At 38.0% G+C, this 23,353-nt stretch overlaps 1 protein-coding gene across 2 annotated transcripts in view; it reads right to left on the bottom strand.

Annotated features, from left to right (window-relative positions):
- Positions 1 to 23,353, bottom strand: part of LOC150103869 (ATP-binding cassette sub-family A member 2-like) — a 975,482-nt gene that overhangs the window by 583,833 nt on the left and 368,296 nt on the right. For both annotated transcript variants that reach the window (XM_090397162.1, XM_090397161.1), the window contains exon 20: positions 20,614 to 20,684. In XM_090397162.1, coding sequence (XP_090253288.1) covers positions 20,614 to 20,684 — 71 coding nt within the window. The remainder of the gene's footprint in view (positions 1 to 20,613; positions 20,685 to 23,353) is intronic.

Consider the following 23,353-nt stretch of genomic DNA (forward strand, 5'->3'; position numbering starts at 1 on the left):
CAATGTATAAGCCTGTCTACGAGAATTAACCAGCAGACAGTTTCTATGAAAATCTTAAACAATAAATCACTTTGGCTTGGTAACCACAAAACACTATTTTGTGTACTTTAGTTAGATTATTAGTAAACTTACAGTACATTTGTATCACGGGTGGGCTAACAACCCCCCCCTCCTCCATTTTTATCAATGTTATATATTTATATATATATATATATATATATAACAATAATTCTAATGATGAAACTCAAAGTTACAAAGTCTGCTGGGAAAAATCTACTAACATCTTCCATTGCAATGATGAAATAGAGAGAAAAATCGTGGAATCTAGGGAAATCATCTTCAATCCTGTTCATCTAAATAATAACTTGAGTTACGACTTCCCAGATAGTCATTCAGCTGTAATCATGTACTGGCATTCACAAGATGCTACTAGCATGTACATTCCCAACAATACAACGAAAGAACAGCTTTAAATACAACCACAACGATTTAATGTCAATTATGTATAGAGACTCTCTATGATGTTCATAGTTTATTTAAGCTTCAGTGTGTTAGTGTTTTTTCTTTTTTCTTTCTTTTATAATGTCACCTGATGAAGGCTGTTGCAATCTGAAACTAGTTGTGTTTTTATATTAAAATCTTTTTACTTAAATCTCGGGTCTAGTCATTCAATTCTTTTTAAAAAATATGTATGTTAGCCAAGTTAATGATCATTCTTTCGTATATATATATATATATATGTATGTGAGTGTTCATATCATTTATTGACTGAATTCCGAGAATTAGAAAAACAAATTAAATTAATTTAACACACAACATGTTTTGTTGGAATTCCGACTTCTTCAGGCATGAGAACATTAAAAGTAAACATAAAAAACACTGTAAAGAAACATTGTGCGACTACAAAAACAGACTATGAACTGGAATTAAGTTTGAACTGAAGATACAATCTGGGCTAAAGTTCTATTGTAAGGCATCTGTAAGCGTGTGACTTGATGAGTTCACCAGTATCTGATAGCAGAGCTATGTGAGTCTGGCAAACTATAACTAAGGTTACTATTTATGTGCGAAAGCGTCTAGGATAATTTGTTTGGATTCAATTATGCGGCATTCTACTTCATTGTGGCATATATGAATGTTTGATGTTGTATTCCAGTCTATTTTGTGTTGGCGGCCTTCGTTATTTGTGTTCACTGAGAACAGGACATGGCTTGAGAGGGCACTTACTCTGGTTCTACTATAAGCGATGTCTCTCTGACACAGGAGGATGGACTTCTCAGTTTGGCCATAATATGGCTTTCCACAGTCACATATATGATTTTATATACACCTGGAAACTGAAGATAGCTGTGGGCCTGTTTTGGTTGGCTTAGAATTTTTCTGAGTTTAGTAAGAGTTGAAAAGCATGTTTTTTATATTAAATTTTTTCAAAATTCTTAGTTTATGGGAGAGCGAGCTGATTTACAGTAAACAGACAGAAACCTTGCAGTTGTCCTGTGTTGTTTTGAGGACAGCAGTATAGTTGTTTATTGATAGTCTTTGAAGAGTAGCCATTATTTATGAAGGTTCTTTTGAGATGTTGTAGTTCATTTTTCAGCTCCTCCTCATCTGACAATACAGACCTGGCATGATGAACCAGAGTGGAGATGATACCTAACTTATGTGCTGGATAGTGGTGTGAGGATGCATGCAGGTATCTATCCGTGTGCGCTGATTTTCTGAAGAAGTTTCTTTACCATCATTCATATTGCTTATGCCATTCATACTACACTTGACTACTTCTTTCATCACATAACTCGCACACATTTTCATAACTTTCTTACACATTCCCTCTTCACTATAAGACGAGAAATTCTTCTCATTACATTCTCGCTACTGTCACCTTCAATCACCAATACATCACTGGCCACCAACTCTAAATTCAAATTACGATTTGCACACAATCTCCTTCCGTCTGCTTTAAAAATCCATATCTCATTAAAATCATTTAATGAATACATATAGCACACCCCATATTTCATGAAACAACTAAAATCAAAATTCAATTCATTCATAGACAAAGCAACCACCATTTTGCTTTTATGCCAGTGAGTATACCTCACTCTAAATTTAGAGATTTTTCCACATAAACTCAAAACACTAGTACACACACTACAAGCATTCAACTTCTACAGCAACTTTTACATGCAAAATTCACAATTAATTAGCCAAAATGTGTTTTTTTTTAGATAATTAACTGTGAAACACTATATAGTGGCTCCCCCACTGTTGTGAACAGAGTGCAAAGAAGAAAGAGAAGACTGTGGGGAGAGTGCAAAGAAGATGTGTTACAATGATGATATCTGGATTGTGGAATATGGATTATGAGTACAGGGTGAAAGTATGTGGACTGCAGAACTGGTAAACAGAAGAAAGAAGGTTGTGTGATGCAGGCCTATAAACTTCTGAAAGGGTGTTATGGGATAATGGTTGATGAAAGTTTTCATTATATCAAAGAATGGATATGTATGTATGGCCTGCATCAATGAGTCCTTGACTCCCTGGAGGTCTCTGATCATTATAATAATAACAAAATAGTGAAGATTATGAATACGTTGCATAGTATGAAGAGTGAGCTGAAACAGAGGGCATGGATTGCTAATTATGGTAAGAAAGTGTAGGATGCACTTCTCCCACTTAAGTGGGGTCACTGTTGATGATGAGTCTCTTCCACATCCTCCTGTCTTGGGCTGTCACCACATCCAAGTTCTTCATCCTCAAGTCCTCTTCTACCAGCTCCCTCCATCTCTTCTTTGGCCACTAATGCTTCCTCCTTCCTTGCACATCCATCTGCATGACCCTTCTTCCCACATATTTGTCTTCCTGCCTCATCACATGACCAAACCATCTCAACCTTCCCTACTGTATTTTCGCTCCTAAGTTCGTAACTTTCACTGTTCCCCTGACATAGTCATTTCTCAGGCGATCCTTTCTGGTCACACCGCACATCCACCTAAGCATTCTCATCTCTGCTACTTCCATCCTGCTGATGTTATTTTTCCTCAGGGCCACAGTTTCTATAGCATACGTCATAGCTGGCCTCATTACTGTCCTATAGATTTTGCCTTTCGGATTGATCGGCACCCTCTTATCGCATAACACTCCGGCTATCTCTCTCCAGCTCCTCCAACCCTTGTATCCTGCATCCCACTTCCTTCTCAGCTCCTCCATCTTCTTCCACTGTTGAACCTAAGTATCTAAAGTCCCTCACCTTCCTGATGACATTTCCTTCCAGTTTCAGATCTGTCTCCTGGCCGCCGCCCACTGTGCAACACATATACTCTGTCTTACTTCTGCTCAGTCTCATACCTCTCTCTTCCAGTACTTTTCTCCATCTTTCCAGTTTAGTTCCTGCTTCTTCTCTTGAATCTGCACACAGCAAGATGATATCTGCATACAACATTGTCCAAGGCGCATCTTCTCTCTCCTCCTACGTCACCACCTCCATCACAATGTTAAACAGAAACGGACTGAATGCTGACCCTTGATGCAAGCCAACTGTTACTTGAAAACTTTCTGTCTGTCCCAGACAGGTCCGAACACTTGTCTTCACATTTCTGTACATCTCCTGCACCAACCTGACATATTTCTCTGAACCTTCTTCTCCCTCAGACACCTCCAGACTTCTTGCCATGGATATCGTATGCTTTCTCCAGATCAATAAATGCCGGATGTAGCTCCCATCGTTTCTCTCGAAACTTTTCCATCATCTACCGTAACCCAAAGATAGCTCTGTTGTTGATCTACCAGGCATGAAGCCAAATTGTTCCTTTGCAATCTCCACCTCCTTCCTCAATCTTCCATAAAGAACCCTTTCTAGGATTTTTATTGTGTGGGACATCAACTTTATTCCTCTGTAATTTTTACAGTCTTGTGCATCCCCTTTACCCTTGTAGATGGGGACAAAAGTACTCTCCCTCCATTCCTCGAGTATATTTTCTTGTTGGCAAACTTTCACGAACAGGTCCCACAGCAGGTCAATTCCCTCCTCCCCCAGTGCCTTCCATGCCTCCACTGGAATCCTGTTGGGGCCCACCGATTTTCCATTCCTCATCCTCTTCATGGTCTTCCACTCTACTGATATTCTGCACCATCCCCTCAGAAGGCTGCCTATCTTCTCTTTGAGTCCTTGCATTTTCCTCATTCAAAAGTCCCTCAAAGTATATTCTCCATCTTTCTTATGTCCACCTCCATAATACTCTTCCTTTAGCGTCTTGGATTAGCTTCACATGTAAGATGTCCTTTGCTGCTTTATTTCTACATTTCACTAGTTGGTAAATTTTTCTCCATCCTTCCTTTGTTTCTAATTGATCATACAGATCTTGATATGCCATGGCCTTCGCCTGTGCCACAACTCTCTTGGCTTCTTGCTTTCTCTCTCTGTACACCTCTCTGTCCTCTTCCACTCTTGACTCATCCCACTTATGCTTTGCCTTCCTCTTAGCTGTCACTGCCACTTGTACATTATTATTCCACCATTGACCCTCCTTCTGCTCTCTAATCTTTCCAGATGTCTCACACCAACCACCTCGATTGCACAGCTAAGGATTACTTTTGAATTATGTTTCCACCAATCTTGTACACTTTCCAGTCCATCCGAAATCCTCTCTAACACCCTCTCCCTAAAACGATTCCTCACACTCTCTTCTTTTAAGCGAAACCACTTAATTGTCTTCATCCCATGGCTTCCAGAGGTTCTTATCTTCGATCTTATTTTAAAGTCTGTGCACAGCAGTCAGTGTTGCTGTGCCACTTGATCTGTTGGAATTACTTTACAATTTGTCACAGCCTTAAGATGTTTTTACAATAAAATTAGTTTAATCCTTTATCCAAGTGTGAGCAAACAAAGTTTGCGCCTGAAAGTATCTTCAGGACTGGGGTAAGGTGGTACAACACCAGTACAACTCGTTGCAAAGGTGGAGCAAGCTACCAACACTCCTATCTCAGTATCTCCTATAATGCAAAACACATCTCCTTGCAGATGTGTCTAATGTTATGCATTAAGGGAAGGGCCACTACCCAGACTAGTTTCGACCTTTATTGAGGTCTCTTCAGTGGGAGCCAGGCCCAAGTGGAGATACCAGGCAGAAGCATTAGCAGGTCATCTCTACCTATAGGAGTTGCCAAATGGTGTGCCACCCTTTTTTAATAAATTACTCTGGATTTAGAGAAAGATGTTGAAAGTTTATTTTTCACTTGGTTAGAGTATAATAAAATTAGTTTAATCCTTTATCCAAGTGTGAGCAAACAAAGTTTGTGCCTTTAAGTATCTTCAGGACTGGGGTAAGGTGGTACAACACCAGGGAAAACTCGTTGCAAAGGTGGAGCAAGCTACCAACACTGCTATCTCAGTATCTCCTATAATGCAAAACACATCTCCTTGCGGATATGTCTAATGTTATGCATTAAGGGAAGGGCCACTACCCAGACTAGTTTCGACCAAAGATGTCGAAAGTTTATTTGAAGTTTATATGAAAGTTGAAAGGTAGTGGCCCTTCCCTTAATGCATAACATTAGACATATCCGCAAGGAGATGTGTTTTGCATTATAGGAGATACTGAGATAGCAGTGTTGGTATCTTGCTCCACCTTTGCAACGAGTTACTGGTGTTGTACCACCTTACCCCAGTCCTGAAGATACTTTCAGGCACAAACTTTGTTTGCTCACACTTGGATAAAGGATTAAACTAATTTTATTATACTCTAACCAAGTGAAAAATAAACTTGCAACATCTTTTTCTAAATCCAGAGTAATTTATTAAAAAAGGGTGGCACACCATTTGGCAACTAGTATAGGTAGAGATGACCTGCTAATGCTTCTGCCTGGTATCTCCACTTGGGCCTGGCTCCCACTGAAGAGACCTCAATAAAGGTTGAAACTAGTCTGTGTAGTGGCCCTTCCCTTAATGCATAACATTAGACATATCCGCAAGGAGATGTGTTTTGCATTATAGGAGATACTGAGATAGGAGTGTTGGTAGCATCTCCACCTTTGCAACAAGTTGCCTGGTGTTGTACCACCTTACCCCAGTCCTGAAGATACTTTCAGGCACAAACTTTGTTTGCTCACACTTGGATAAAGGATTAAACTAATTTTATTATACTCTAAACCAAGTGAAAAATAAACTTTCAACTTAAGATGTTTTCTTCTAGTCAAAATGTAGTCAATTTGTGAACTGTTGTTACCACTCCTAAATGTTATCAAATGTTCTTCCCTCTTGTAGAAAAACAAGTTCACAATTGCCAGACCAAACGCTACTGCAAAGTCAACAACCCTCTCTCCTTCCTGGTTCATCATTCCCACTCCGTGGCCACCATGCACCCTTTCACAGTCTCTATTCTGTCTCCCTATGTGTCCGTTCAAGTCTCCTCCGACAAGCACCATCTCGTTTTCTTCTAGTTCCCTCATTTCTTCATCTAACACGTTCCAGAACTCATCTTTCTCCTCTGCTGTACAGCCAACTTGCGGGGCATCTACACATAATACGACCACCCACTCTTCTCCAAGACCCAATTTCATTCGCACGATCCTGTCGTTCCTTCTACCAACTTCCAGTACTTCGCCCTTCATTCTCCCACACACCACAATTCCTACACCATTTCTTCCCTCATTATTCGCTCCAGAGTAGAACAATTTATATCCATCTCCTAGTTCCTTTGCCTTCCCCCCCCCCTTCCACCTTGTCTCCCGCACACACAAAATGTCCAACTTCCTCATCATGTCTGCCACCTTTCTTCTCCTTCCAGTTATGCTTCCAACATTCAGTGTTCCCACTTGCAACATCCTCTCCACCTGCTGGGCTCGCTTCTTTAACCACACCCGCCCTTGATGCGGTAGCCCTCTTCCACTTCTCGCAGAAGTAAGGCAATGTGGCTACATGTCGTTTAAGGAGTACGCCCTAGCCCTTATATCGTTTTCTCTTTGACTCATATCATAGCTATGATATGAGTCAAAGAGAAAATATATGCACTACAATGTGAATTTCTACTAATGTGGATGGCAGCAGAGTGTTGGATATACTACAAATAGCTAAATGTTCACCTTAGTAAGTTATGCCTTCTAAACAGACCAATGAGCTCTACATGGACCTGGATCAAAGAAAGAAGAGAGGTAAATGAGTAAGAGATATTAAAATAGAGTTGGAGTTACTAAAATTAGTTTGAGATGCTAAAGCAAATGAAGAGTTTGATTTGAGTATGGCAGGTTGGACTGGATGCAATACAGCTATGTAGATAAAAGATAATGACAAGGTTATTCACCAGGTCACTTTCCTTGACCAGATTATTCAATTTGGGTCTCAACATTCTCATGACTAATAATAAGGACATAAGGCAGAATTGTGAAGGTGTCATGTAGAAGGCAGAAGCAGAAACAGTGAATGATGGTGTACAAAATATGGCTGAGAGTTTGAAGGAAGTGGTTGAAAGTAATGTGGATGATGAGATGCTAATGCAGAAAGAAATTGCATGCTTACGTGGACTCCTTTACAGAAAAAAACATGAGCTCAAGTGACTGAATAAAAATTGGCGAGTGGTAAGGAAGAACGGAGAATGAAAGAAAGAGTGAATGGGAAAAGCATAAAAGTGCAAGCGACTGGGAGAAAAGAGATAATATTGTATAGGGACTTAATGATAAGAGGTGTACTTAATGAGAAAGTGACAAAAGCATGCTTTCCAGGTGTGAAGATAAAGGATGTTAGTGATGCTGAAAGTATGCAGAAGGATGGAGCAAACAAGTTGATTGTATTGGCTGACACAAACAATTTGAAACATGAGAAATATGCAATGACAGAAGATACGAAAGAGCTGTTATAGAAGCAAAAATGAAGAGCATAAAAGTAAAGATTGGGAATCTGCTGCCTTGGTATGACAGAACAGAACAGAACTGAGAAGAAGCACCACAATTGCCAATGAAAAGATTGTGCAGGAGGAATGGTGTACAGTTTATTGATGTATGGAGTGAGATGGACGGACAAATGGGCTTGTATATGACTGACAGACTGCATTTGAATAGTTTTGGAGTTAGATGTAAGGAGAAAAGTGTTGTTTAGCGAGAGTGTGTAGTGCAAAACCAGAGAAACTAGAGATATTAGGGAGGATGAAATCTAGAATGTGTCTGGCCACCCTGCAATAAATGAGCATGTATGCAATGCCAAACATGATTTCACAGGTTAAAAAATTATAGGCATCACTGAGACTAGTTGACTGAAAATGATATAGCTACAGGAATAGAATGTAAATGGTATTGTATTTTCAGGGAGGATAGAAGAAACAGGACTAGGAGGTGGGGGGGGTATTGCTGATGATAGCTGCAGAATTACAACCAACAAAATTAGAAGTTAAAGATGATATTAAGTCCGAGGGGGGATGGTTCATTTGAGGCTGTCTGGTGTGAGATAGAGGCAAATAGGATAAAATACATTGTTGCATGCTGCTACCATGGGGTCCACAAAAAAGATGTAGATGCCAATGTATCAGCAAATCAACAGAATGAGTGTACGCCGAACACATTATAGGAGACTTTAACTATGAGGACATCGACTGGAGGGAGGAAAGGGGGGGCATAGCAAGATTGGTAACATAGAAGTTTGGTAACTTCCCAGAACAAGATAAGGCTGGTGATTATGAGACTCAGGAGTCATCTTGTAACAGTGCCATGGTAAGTGGTCAGAGAGTGCTTGAGTGTAGCAGTATCAGACTGCATACCCAAGATTAGGAGGATAAACCAATTAGAATTAAGTGGAAGAGTAGGGATGAAAAGCAAGAGTTGCAAAAAAAGAAAACATTGTGGAGGAAATATAAAGAAAAAAGTGAACAGCATACTCATGAGCAGTACAAAATGCAAGCAAGAAGGGTGACCAGTATGGTAAGAACGGCCAAATCAGACTATGAGAGAGAATTAGCCAAACAGGCCAAAGTAAACCCAAATGAGTTTTTTCATTATGTAGCAGGTAAGAGGAAAAATGACCATGGTAGAATGACTACAAACAATGCACATGGTAGGAAGGTGACTGAACCAAAAGAAATAGTTAAGTTGCTGAGATCATTTTGCAAAAGTGTATAATCCAGGTGGTGATTTTACAGTTGCTGATGCATATCAACATTGAGGTAGATGAACAAGAGGTGTTCAGAATATTAAAAAATATGAATGTGAAAACAGCAGTGGGACTGGATGGCATATCAGCCCATGTACTATGTGAATGCAAGAGAAGTGGCATTGCCTCTGATGAAATTGTTCGATCTAAGTCTCATCACTGGCAGGGTCCCAAGGGAGTATAAAGAGAATAAGATAGTACCACTGCATAAAGGTGACTCCAAGACAAAGGTAGCAAACTATGGACCAATTAATATATCAGGAATGGTTGATAAGGTATTGGAAAGGTTGTGAAAGGTAAAATACAACAGTCAGTGCACATATGATGCCATATTCTATAGTGGGCAGCATGGCTTTATGTCCTGTCTTAGTAACTTATTCACATTTTATAATCAAGTGATGCAGAATTGGATAAAGTAATGGCTACACCATGATACTGCTCAACTTGGCCTAGACAGAATACCACATGGAGAAATGTACTAAAACTGGAGAGGGTGGGGATGGATATGAGGGTAGTAGTATTATACATATCTACCTCAATGTTGATGATGACTAGTGGAGTACCACAGGAATCGGCGCTAGAGTGACTACTCTTTCATTTGTATATAAGTGACATAGGAAAAGATGTAAGATAAGAGGAAATATTCAGTTGTTTGCAGATGATGCAAAACTGGGGAGAGCAATAGTTAATAGAGGTGACGTAGATATCCTGCAGGATGATTTAAATAAATTGCCATCATGGGCAAAAGATAATGATTATCAATTGAAGGTTATGCACTTCAGGTTGAAAAAGTTGCATATGGGGATCATACTGATGGTACTGGTTTGCAGGAAATTGATGAGACATATTGCAATTCTGAATTCAGAGGACATATTGCAAAATTTGGTAAAATAGCTCAATCAATTACTTGGATGTTGAAAAACACCCTAACAAGTAAAGATAAGGAAGTCATTATCCCTCTTTATAAAGCTATGATTCAACCACATTTTGAATACTGTGCACAGATTTGGTCACCTGGGTTTCTTGGGAACCAGGAGGTGGTCGAAAACACGAGTGACCAAGATGGTGACAGCAATCCAGGAATAGAAATTTACCAGAATAACAAAATAAATATGCTATTATTTGCAGATGATCAGGTAATAATATCAGATAAGGAAGACAATTTACAAAGAGAAATATATAACTTAAACATTATAGTAGAACAGTTTGGAATGAAAATATCCACAGATAAAACTAAAACAATGGCATTTTGTGGACAAACTCCAGTTAGAAGTAAAATAGTTATTAATAATAAAATAATAGAACAGAAGAACAGATAAATACTTTCAGTTATCTTAGATGTAAAATATTATATGAAAGGGAAAATGACTTAAAATTAAAAACTCAAAATTAAAATTAAAATTACAATCCAAATACTGTAAAAAAAGAAACATGCTTGAAAATATACAATACTTTAGCAGGGCTCACATTATTATATGGCAGTGAAATTTGGACACTAAACAAACAAGATAAACAAAGAATAAAAACAAGCAATATGAGATTCATGAGAACTGCAAAATATACATTATTAGACAAAAAAAGGAACTAAGATATTTTAAACGAAAAAATAAAATCAATAGAAGAAAAAAGTAAACAATTACAAACAAAATTGGATAGAACATATGAACCAAATAGCCAACACCCAATATCCTAAACAAATAATAAAATATAAAATTTAATTGGAAAGATATCGGCTGGGTAGAGATCAAAAGAGAATATTAGATGGATAATGAGACTGGAACAGTATGGTCTATATCATCATCATCATTACACTAATTATGGATATAGACCAATATGGTCTATATCCATAATTAGTGTAATGATGATGATGATATAGACCATACTGGTCTGTATAAAAAAAAACGCTTTCTCTCCCCCCCCCTTCTTCTTCACATTTGACATCCATAGACACCGTATGGTCACTCCCATACCTCACCAGGTTTTGGGAGTGAAGTCTCTTCTGCTAGAATAAGTGATCGGGTTGCAAATGCTTTCCACACAAAGTAAGTAGGACAATCACAAACATCCATGCCCTTGGCGGGATTTGAACCCACAGCCTCTTGACTGGAAAGATATGCTAACCACTCGGCCAACCAGGCAGGCATGGTCTATAATAGAGTAACAGCAGAATTGTATAAGTGGAATGAATGAGAATCAATGAATAACAACACTTCTAGATTTCGCCAAGGTATTTGATAGGATTCTAAATGAAAGTTTGTTATATAAACTCAATTAAATAGGTGTGCAAAATAAACTTGTGACATGGATAGAAGAGCACTGACTGTTATGCATCAGTCACATGGACGGCCAGGTGGATAACATATGTGTTTTACAACCAACAGGCTGTGGATTGTGTTCAAATAGGCATGGATCATTGTGAAAGTTGTTTAAGTGTGAGATTATCCACTTACCAAACTTTCTCAAATACTAGGCCACTAGAGGGCTGGTAAGTCGTGTAATGTTGGAAAGAGCTAGCTCTGGAAAGATCTGCCAGGCTGGTGGCCGAGTGGTTAGCATATCCGCTCTCCAACCTAGGGTTCGAATCCTGTCAAGGGCATGGATGTTTGTGATTGTCTGTGAAAATACCAGTGGTGATGGTGGGCACTGGTGTAGATGAAGTAGTTCGCTTAGTTGATGGATTGAGTTGGAGGTGGAGACAGAGAGTTGTAGAGTAGGCGCCCACCCTCGATGAGTCTTTGCACTCCTTGGAGGTGTCATGTAATAATAATAATAATAAGCGCTATTTTGAATGATAATTGGCAATATTTCATGAATTTTAGTGTTGTACTATATATTTTTGATAATGAAGTGTGTCTGCATGATTTATTAGTTAAAATTGCCTTCTTTAAATGTCAAACATGTGGGCGCTGACCAATGTAACTAGGCGAGTGCTGCAAAAATCAAGTGTCATTAATGACATTGACTTTTCAAAAATTGTTTGATGTTGTGAGTGTAATATGCATGCATGGTGCAGTGTAAGAGATGTTTGTGGAGAGAGAATGAACGGAAGACAACAGAAAGAATGGAATTGTAGGAAGTGTGACATATTACTAGATCACAAGGCAATGAATGTGAAACAGACTGAAAAGATATAAGATGGTGTAAATAAAAGAAACAGAAATGAGACTAAAGTTAGTGAAACTGAGGGAGTGAAAGAATGCAAGAATATGGAAGTGAAAGTTAGTGATAAGGGGTGAAAGAAAATATGAATGAGAAAACATAAGTTGCAGCAGAACAATAAGCAGCCAGACTGCAGGAGTGAAATTCTCAGAATGCAAGATTTGATGAAACAGTTACTGAAAATGAAAAATGAAATGAGTAATATGCAGAGTGATGTTAGACATTTAGAGGAAACTAATGAAAGTGTGCAAGAGGAAAGAATGAAAGAAAAAAGAGGTTATGAGTGATACCAGGATAGCAGTATATATGGGGATTCCATAGTTAGAGGATTAGTTAATGAGAGAGTAAAAAAGGTCTCAAAACCAGAAGGGAGAATGAGTTGGATAATTCAGGCATTGGGCACAAGGAAGAAATGAGCAAGAGAATTAGTGGTGATTGTGGTGATAAATTACCTAAGTTGACATAAGAAGCACACAAGGGAGAATATCAGAAGGTTATTGAGAGGAGTGAAAGATAACAGTGTAGTGGGAAAGTTTGTCAGTGTGTTGCCAAGGTATGACAATGAAGAGTTATGACAAAGAGTCAAAATCATGAATGGTATACTAGGAGAGCTGAGTGAGGAGAAGTGAGTACAGTTTCGGGATGTGTTTGAGGAAAGAATGAAATTATTCAGATGTGATGGGTTGCATTTCAATGGTTTTGGAGTGAGTGCACTGGAGAAAGTGTTGGTGGATGGAAGCACAGTGTGGAAGCACAGTGTGTGGAAGTACAGTGTGTGATTCATGCAAGAGATCAGGAGCAAGAGATGAAGTGAAAACTTAGGAGAGTAGTATTGAAGAGACAGAAGTGCTAGCAGTGAAAACAGATCAAAAATAAGGGAGATGAAATGGTTTCACTAATTGAGTTTATTTGCTCCAAAATCACTGGAATAAGTGAAACATGGTTGAATGAGGAAATTGGTTGAATTCAACCATGATTGAAGACAATCGTGGTTGAATTCTAATGGAAACAGAAATGGAAACATACAGTATATTTCGAGAGAATAGAAAGGACAAGAAGGGAAGGGGAGTGCTGCTGATGATAGCAGGGGAATTAATGTCCACATAAGATAGACATGAAAGAGAGAAATAGTGGCAATGGTTATAAGGCAGCGTGGCATAAGGTGGAGATTAAGAGGAAGACATATTTAGTTGGATGTTGCTATAGGCCTAGAAATGTGGAGGATGGCGATGAAGAAATGTATAAACAACTTGGATTAGTGAACAAAGGAAGGATAATTATAATGGGTGATTTTAATTATGGCAGTATAGACTGGAATAAAGAGATAGAATTTGGGATCAAGGAAAATGAATTCATTGAGTTTTCGAGAGATAACAATCTCAGGCAGCAGATAAAGGAAGGCAAGAAAGGATTGAAAGTTTTAGATCTGATCATTTTATCAGAGGATATAATTGTGAGTGGGTTTCACATTTCCTCCAGCTGGTGAAAATGATCATGAAGTGATGACCTGAGTTGTGGCTAGCTATATGCAGACTTTTGTGAGGTAAGGATATATATATATATATATATGGAATTATAAGGCTGGTGATAATGACAAGCTTAGGAGACAGCTTGGAGCAATAGCATGGAAGGAGTAGTTGAGCAGTAAGGAAATAAATGTTGCTTGGGAACTGACAAAGAAATACGTAACAGCATCAATGTACGAATGTATTGCAAAGGGCAGAAGGTTTGAATAAGGTAGGTGTAAAATGGATGAATGAGGAGCTTAAGCATAAAATCTGGAAGTAAAAGAACTCTTCAAGATGAATAATGGTAATAATCAGTTACATGAAGAATATGAAGAACATGCAAGAGTGGCTCAGTTAGTAAGGAAAACAAAAAGTGCAGAATGAATAGAAACAGACAAATCAGGTAAAGAAAAACCCTAGAGTTTTTAGATATGTGGCAAGTAGGAGGAAGAATGATCATGGTAAGATGAAGTTAATGAATGAAAGCGGTAGAATGGTAACTGCTTGTTACCATTCTACAGATTAGACATTGTTGAGGTATTCGATGATCAATTTATAAGGGTGTTTCATCCTAATCAGGGTGGAATCATGAGGAACCTAAGGGTAGAGGACATAGGAGAGGATGCTTAATTGTGAGTAAGCAGGAGGTATTTGAGAAAATAAATAAACTTAACATCAATAAGGTGATAGGATTTGATGGCATATCAACACTCATCTTAAGGGAATGTTCCAGGGAACTGGCAGTACCAATTGGCATGCCTGTCTTGCAACAACACAGGTTTTAAGGGAGTGGAAGGAGGGTAAAATCATTCCACTGGATAAAGGTGGGATAAGGCTGCAGCTTCAAATTATAGGCCAATCTGTATATCTGAAGTTGTGGTGAAGGTACTGTAGAGATTGGTGAGAAGTAGGATACAGAAATGGGTTGATAATAGCAGTATTCTCTGTGATTACAAGCATGAGTTTTAAAATAGGTATACCGTGAGTAGACATATCGATACAAAATTAATAATGGAAAACTCACATCCAAAGATTATTTAATTGCATAATTTTCGCCTGTGTGCCTATGACAATTAGGTGAAAATTATGCTATTAAATAATCTTTGTACGTGAATTTTCTGTTATTAATTTTTGTATCATTACAAGCATGAGTTTGTTAAGAGGAGATCATGTTTTACTAACTTATGTACTAAAACAAGGTGACAAATACCTTGGACAGGGGAGATGCATATACAGTGATGTACTTGGATTTTACAAAAGCTTTTGATAGACTGCCACATGACAAACTGTAAAAAAATTGAAACAGGTGGGATTGGATAACAGACTTCTAAGTTGGATCAGTGACTGGCTGTCAGATATCAGAAAGTTGTATATGGGGGTGCATAGAAGTCTGTTATACAAAAGAAGAAGGTTACTACTGCAGTACAGCAGGGGCCAGATTTGGGCCACTGTTGTTCAATTTGTATGTTAATGATATTGGGATGGGTTTAACTAGTGATATGCAGTTATTTGCAGATGACACAAAATTGGGGGGAAAGAGAGATGGAGAGTCAAGCAGATGTTATGGCTTACAGGAGGACTTGAATAGATTGCCTGAATGGGCAGGTAAGTTGAACTATCAGGTCAATGTTGCAAAGTGTAAGGTTTTGAAATTTAATGAGCAATAATAGGATGCAAAGTATACACTTGATGGGGAAGGAGTGGTGCACAAGGACCTGAAATTCAGGGCCACATTGCACAAGTTGGGAAGACGTCGCATTAGATAATGGCAATGATGCAGAGGACCCTTAATGTAGAAATAGAGAGATTATGATGCCATTGTATAAGGCCTTGATCAGGCTTCATATGGATTACTGTGCACAGTTTTGTTCGCTGTGTTTTTCATGGTGACAGACAAGATTTACGGAGGTGGTCAGTGGTCTTTGCAAGGTGGAATATGAGGACAGATTGAGAGAATGTAAGTTGTAAAGCATCATGAACAAGAGGAAGAGAGGGGGGGGGAACATATGATAGAGACATATAAACTAGTCAGGGGTTGTTATCAGGTTGACATAAGAGATTTGTATAGAAACTGTATACAGGAGGGTTACAACAGAGGAATGAGAAGAAGGTTCTTTGCATTGAGAGTGGTTGGTGAGTGGAATGCATTGCCTGAGTGTATTGTGAATGTAGACACACTGATTCAGTTTATGGGACAGTTGGATGAGCATTGTGCGCAATAGTGTGTGTACCTCCCATGACATGTGTCTGACTCCATGATGATAATAATAATAATATTTGGGTATGCCTTGAGACCAAAGAATAATTTCCTGGAGGTTACTTCTGTGTCTTGTATTTTTTCCTAATTCTGAGAATTTAAATGAAAATATTTACATAGCTTACTTACATAGCTGAAGATGAAATTCAAATTCCATCTTCAGCTATGTAAGAAAGCTAAACAATGTGTAAAACTATCTAAACCAAAGTCACAGGAGGACTTTGGCAATAACATAGAAAATAAATATCAAGAAGGTGGAAAGATATTCTGGAGGTTGTTGAAGAAGCTCAGAAATGCAGGAAAAAGTGCTGTAAAAGGAATTAGAAATGATAAAAGTGACATGAAAACAGGAGAAAAAGATATCCTTGAAGTATGGAGTAATTACTTTGAAAAACTGCTAAATGAAACAAGCAGTGATGACAGCATGGTGATAAAAAACACTGACCAGGCATGCAGTCAGGAATACATATCCATACTTGAAGTAGATAAAGCCATCAAAAGCCTGAAAAGTGGAAAGGCAGCAGGAGTAGATGATATTCGACCAAAAATGCTCAAGTATGGAGGTATAAAAGTCGTACAGTGGCTGCACTGCATAGTTCAGAAGGCCTGGACAGAGGGATGAATTCCAGATGATTGGAATAGAACTCTCACAGTACCCATATATAGTACAAAGCTGGTATGGTAGGAAGTCAACTGAATAAATTGATATGGAATAAGAGAGAAATTAGCCAAAACACTAAATTAGCTGTATTCAAGACAGAGTTTAAACGAATTTTGACTTATGGATCAGAGAGCTGGGTTAGAAGTAAAACACTTGACCAAAGACTAGAGACTGCAGATATAAGAGTCCTGAGAAAGATTAGGGGCATGAACAGATGGCATCAATGGCAGTATCATTAAAAATGAGGATATTAGGAAAGAACTTGACATTGTCAACATCCAGGAATGCATTAGCAGAGTTAATCTCAGGTGGTATGGTCACTTAAACAGAATGGGAGAGGAAAGATTATTACAAAACAAATGTTCTTTGCCAAGTTGGCAGTAAAAAGACCCAGAGGAAGAGCAAGATTATAGGTGGATTGATACAGTAAAAGTGCCTCAGAAGACAGAAATATAAGACCTGATAATATTGGAGGCTTGACATTTAACACTGATTTGGAGGAAAATTGTAGATAGGAAGTTAGTAATGATGTAAATTTTTCATGTAGTACTATCATATTCTCTACACCCCCCCTGAGGGTATATATCAGGAATTTGATGATGATGATGATTGAGTTCTGTGGATTGTATGAAGGGCATGATCAAAAAAGCTCAATTTCTCATAATAATTATGTCTGTCTGAAATAATGTGGGCTCTACAGTTGATTTTCTTCAGTTTATGGGACGAAAAATCCGAGTTTTTTCTGGGAGAAAAAAACCTGCTTGCCTGTGCCAGAGATTGACTAACTCAGAAACCGGTTGAAGATAGGCTTAGAAAAAGTTCCTCCAGTTGGCGACTAGGCTTGAACCTGTCTAACTTTGAGTGACCTAGTATAGAGGATGAAAGTGCCACTTCCACAGAGCTACACAGGTCTTACCCGTTTTATTTTTTAAAAATAATATATATATTTTTTTTTTATGTTGAGCCCATACACAAGAGGTTGGTTGATCAACCTATAGTACATTAGTAAAATTAAGTGAATATTAAATCCAGCATTGCTGGATTTAATATTCACTTAATTTTTATATAAATTTGCACCACCGAAGTGAAGCCTTTTGGCTGTTTATTTTAGTCAATATAGTACATTAGTACCACATATGGGCAGTGGGTTGGGAAAGGAGGAACTTGTTTACATTTGATTTGAAAGACTGTATATTGTATTCCTTGGGAAACAAAGCAGGGGGAAGACTGTTCCACAGTACAGCAGTTGCAGGGATGAAGGAAGAGGTAAAGAAACTTGTTCTCTTTGTTTCAAGGTGCACCGTGAAGGGATGTTGGGCAGCAGCTGCATCTGTTCCAATGAGCTTAGTACTAAGTATGGGAATTATTAATGTTATTTCAGGTGAACATTTCCCATGGAAATATTTGTAGAATATACCGGCCTGGCCGAGTGGTTAGCATATCTGCTCTCCAGCCAAAAGGCTGTGGGTTTGAATCCTGCCTTGGGCATGGATGTTTGTAATTGTCTGTGAAAATACTAGTGGTGGTTGTCTATAGTAGATGGCGTTGATGCAGATGATAAAGGTAGTTGCGGTTGGTGGAGTGGTGAAGATGGAGCATTGTAGAGCAGGTACCCTCCCTCGATGAGTCCTTGGACTCCCTGGAGGTGTTAAGCAATAATAATAATAATATACATATTGCAGAAACTAAATATCTGTGTGAAAGTAAGGGGTGAGTTGGTAAAAGATGGGTCATTAATAAGTCTAATTGCTCTCCTCTGTATTGAGTCAAGCATTTTGAGGGAGCTTTTAGTGCCCCCACACCCTATTTGTGAGAAAGCAGTATTCAATAGCTGGGTGGATTTGTGATATATATATATATATATATTGTTAACAGCTGTTCAGGGGGTGAAGTAATGTCTTGAGCAAAAGCGAAATCCTACTATTTTTGAAGCTGAGGATGCAATGGTTGTGATGTGTTTATACCAGGAGAGGTTTGATGTCAGGAATTCCAAGAAGAGAAATCTCAAATTGTCTGGAAATTTGGGAATTGTCAAAAATAATACTGAAAAAATGGTTCTTTTTTTATGAGAAATAAGACAGAACTGGGTTTTATTAGCATTGATTTGAGCCAGTTATAGTATGTTTGGTTTTTCATTTGTACAGCCTTGGCACATCTTTTGGAGAACCAGGGTTTAGTTAGAGAATATCAGTTCAGAATAGTGTGGGGAATGTATATTTCCATGCTGGTGAGGATTACTTTGGTGATAAGTTCGGTGCATATGTTTGGGTTGGAAAGACGGAAACAATAGTCCAACCATGGGAATATGGCATAGAAGCTGCAGAGGCTGTCCCACTTGGCATTGTTATAATGCCAAACTACTCTTGTATGGGAGTGGCTACATAAGTGTTGTTGCATGGGGGAGGAGATGAGCACTAGATTGTGGTCAGAATTACCTAGGGAGCCGACTACTTTCACTGTATATTAGGAAGGGTCACTGGTGAAGAAGAGATCCAGGGTGTTTGGGGAGTGGTTCGGGTTATCTGGTATTGTGGTTGGCATCTAAACAAGTTATGTAAGGTCGTTAGTGATGGCAAATGTTTCAACATCTCTGCCTGGAAGATCTGTACAAATGGAGGAGGAAAGCCAGTTGGTGTTGTGAACATTAAAATCTTCTAGGTGGATGATTTTACTGTTGGAAAAGTGGGGTAATTAGCATTGAAATTGATGAGGTTATCTGAACCCCATTGGAGGATGACTCGGAAATAAGAACTGAGGACAGTGGCAGTTGATGTTCTGTAAGTAGAGGTGATTTGTGTAGACTAATTTCCTCTCCTTTTTAAGGAGAGGAAATTAAAGGGCACAGAGTGGTTGGTTGCATTGGGGGAGCAATAGAGATATCAAATGAATTTGACTGGGTGGGGAAAGGATATTTTCAACCAAAGAAGACCAAAGTTGGGCGATTCTAGGTTGGGTGCTCTTTGGCAAGTTATGTCAGAGCGGATGTATGTGCTGATGCTACCCTTGGATCGAAAGGAGTTAAAGAGTGTGTAATTTGGAAGGTTGAGATAAATAGTGCTGGAGGGAGGTGAGATTTGAGTTTCTGCCAGAAAGAGGAGGTGGGGTTTTGTAGACTGAAGGTGATAATGGACACAATTATGGTTGGAGTTAAGGCCACAGATGTTGGTGAAGTGGATATGCAAGGTTCTGTGAGGTATATGTTTGACCGCAAGGGTCTTGCACATTTCCTATGCAAATATAGTATATATCAAATATAGTAAATAAAATAGATAATAAAATTCTGGACAAAGGAATAGAGTAGAGGCTTTGAAAAGCACTTTTTAGTTGTTTATGAGTGTTTGTTAAGTATGTCTACCAATAGCAAGTTGTACCTTTTAGTATTGTAAACAAGTTCAACTCATTTAATGCATGATGAATTAAGGTGCCATGAATGTCAAGTGTTTCACAGGGATGTTGCTACATGTATGCTGAAATGAATTATGATGTCTCAGATTACACAGCAATATTTCTTCGGCAACAACTATTTCCTTCCATCTCATCTCCCAGTGACTGAAGAGACCAATAATTCATCGTCATGCTTGGAGATCCATTCCCCAAGTATCTGTGTCTTGCAAGTATGTTATTCTGCTAAAGATGACTATTACCAGATGAATAATGTTATTTGCTTCAATTCCTCACTGAATAGCAGCCCTCCACCAGTTCTAATATCAACAAGTTGTCTGCAACCACCTGACCATCACTGGCTGGATGTTTTCCCATCACTGAAACACATCTGATGCAGACAACAACAGATTTGAACATTCCAACAGAATGACAGTATTCATAAGCCTGTCATTAAAAAATTATAATCAAATTAATTAAATTCTAAAATAACATATTTCAAAGTTATACTTACCTTAACTAAATTATCAATACAAACTCCTAAAGGAAGGTGGACTGGATCAGGCTCAAATAACTGGCTGCCATCTAAAAAAAAAGTATATATAAATCATGCAAAACAAAATTATTTAAAATACTTAAGAAACCTAATTTTGTTCAAAGCATTCATACAGTTGATCATAAACAAGGATACCATAAGTTCAGTTGATCAAAACCTACTTCCAAAAAAATTAAAAAAATTATTACTATCATCTTCAAAGACCTCTCTATGGATTCAAGAAACTAACTGTAGGACCTCCATAAAGATGATCAACTTAACTTCACCATCTGCTAAGCGCTCTCACAGAGAATGCATTTCATGCTCCATTCTCCAAATAAACATATTCACATTTCCTTTAACAACTTCGAAGGATGGCCAATGTCCTTACTTATTCCCTTTATTTAATCCTTCAGATACTAAACAAGAAATTATATTCTTAAATACAAAATTAATAATGGAAAAACTCACGTAAAAAGATTATTTAATAGTATAATTTTCACCTAGCTAACATTAATCTTAATAATCTTACACTAGCTACTTAGGTGGCGCTTTTAGGAATTGTCAATAATTGTTTAATTTGAGCTTAAAATGTACTGAAGATGCCTGTGACACACAGGCGAAAATTATACTATTAAATAATCTTTTTACGTGAGTTTTTCCATTATTAATTTTGTATTTATGTCTGCTCACGGTATTCCATTATTAAAAAATTATATTCTTGTTTTAATCTTTTACATAAGTGTAAGCAAACAAAGTTTGCAAGTGAAGTATCTTCACAAGTAGGCTATGTATGTATACAGAGACTGTTAATTTCACATCAATTGCCTAAGCATCCCATAATTCACAGCACGCTTCCTTTCAGAGGTGTATCCTATTATACATTATGGGAAGGGGAGGACTAATAAAACAAATTTTGACCATTACTTAGGTCTCATCGGTGGAAGATATTGAAGTTGAATCAATGCAGAGTGTTTTGATATGTACTACAGGATATGAAAGTAATTAATGCAAAGTCAACATTTTCTATATACAAGTATCTGAGTCATGAAATTACTTCAATTACAAGCCTTGTTTGCTTACAATGAATACAATTTTTTTTGATAAGTATAATTTACTTGTGACCCGGTGGGAAAAAAAAAAATTCTACAATTATCTCTAATACAGAGTATATTAATTAGTTGCTGATACACAATTTTACTACTTATATTATTATTATTATTATCAACACACTACCTCCATGGAGTCAGAGGCTCATTATGAGAGGTACTCACTATTGCATACAATTCTCACAGAAAGGCTTATAATTGATTATACATGATTATTAATTAACTTAAGGAATTCACAACATACACTAGAATATAAATTAAATTAAACTTTAATATATATTTCCAATTATTATATTTATGGCTATTTGCCTGCTTCTGTTTAGGAGTGCCCCAGGTGTGGTAATTGGTTAGGTTTGTGATGACTACTGTATCCCCTTTGTCAGCTTTATGGATAATAATATTTGGGTTCCTTTTTAGGGATAATAGGGCTTTTTGTAAGTTGGGGGCGATGTTCAGTTTTATTATTATTTTACTGTTTATCATGTTGTTAATTTTGTGGAATATTGTTTCTTTGTTAGGGTCATACTCTAATTTTGCTTGGATTTTGGTAATGATGTCTCTGTTTTGTATGTATTTTGGGGATATGCTAAAGTTTAGTCCTTTGTTCAGGATGGTGATTTCGTCGGGTGGGTTGTGGTGCACTAGACTGATGATGGAATTGTTTTTTTGTGGGTTTTAAGGCAGTAATATCTGAAGGGTTGGAAGCAGCGCGACTGTTGTATTGGGTGTTTGTTAGTGTGTACCATTTCTTTGCGTGTCGAGCTTCTAATAATACAGTGTAGTCGTTGATGTGAGATTGGGTATTATCCCAAAAGACTGCCCATTCATTTGGGGTCAGTAGCATTTTCAATCTGTTTTTTGTTTTGTGAATGTATGAATATGCTTGTTGCTTCCTTTTAAATCTGTTGTTTATGGCTTGTTTTATGAGAGCACGGGATGCCCGGTAGCAAATTTTTTTGTTTCCGCAAATCGCGCTGCTGCCGCGTACTGCCGCGAATTTTGGTGTGATGTTGTGATCGAGGCATTTTTTGAGGAATGTTATGTGCATTTATGTGTAACAGAAGCAGGCAAATAGCCATAAATATAATAGTTTATTAAGAGGAGTAACATGAGAGTTTTCCCAGAAATAATATCCATATATTTCCAATATTTCGGCATCACACTGCCATCTTCAAAGGAACTCAAAATAAAGACATGTGCATGCAGGCACTACACACAGTAAATGAGGAAGAAGCGAAGAAGCTATTGTTTCTCCTAAAAGTCCTGATGGTGCTCCCTAGCGGACTATGTAGGTATTCTTGGCCTTTCAGCTGAAGGTCTCCTGATGAATGTTTCCTAAATTTGGGGCAGTCTCATGCAACCAAATTTGTCGAGGCTTGGCATGTTTCTTAGGGCTGAGGCTGATTCCATGAAAAGTCTTCCAACTTTGAACTTGCTACAGTGTATTATTGTGGCTTTCTTCCACCGTATTCTGTGGCGTGTATCCAGAGCACGGTCTGCAAGACCAGAGTGGCTATACTGGTGAAAACGGATGTGGTCCTTGTGTTCTGAAATTCTGATATTCTCTGTCCTGCCTGTTTGGCCAAAGTAGGACAGCTTACAGCTGCAAT

Source organism: Typopeltis vanoorti, chromosome 8 (genome assembly GCF_054136105.1).
Source record: "Typopeltis vanoorti isolate ZY-2024b chromosome 8, IOZ_Tvanoo_1.0, whole genome shotgun sequence".
Lineage (NCBI taxonomy): Eukaryota > Metazoa > Arthropoda > Arachnida > Uropygi > Thelyphonidae > Typopeltis > Typopeltis vanoorti.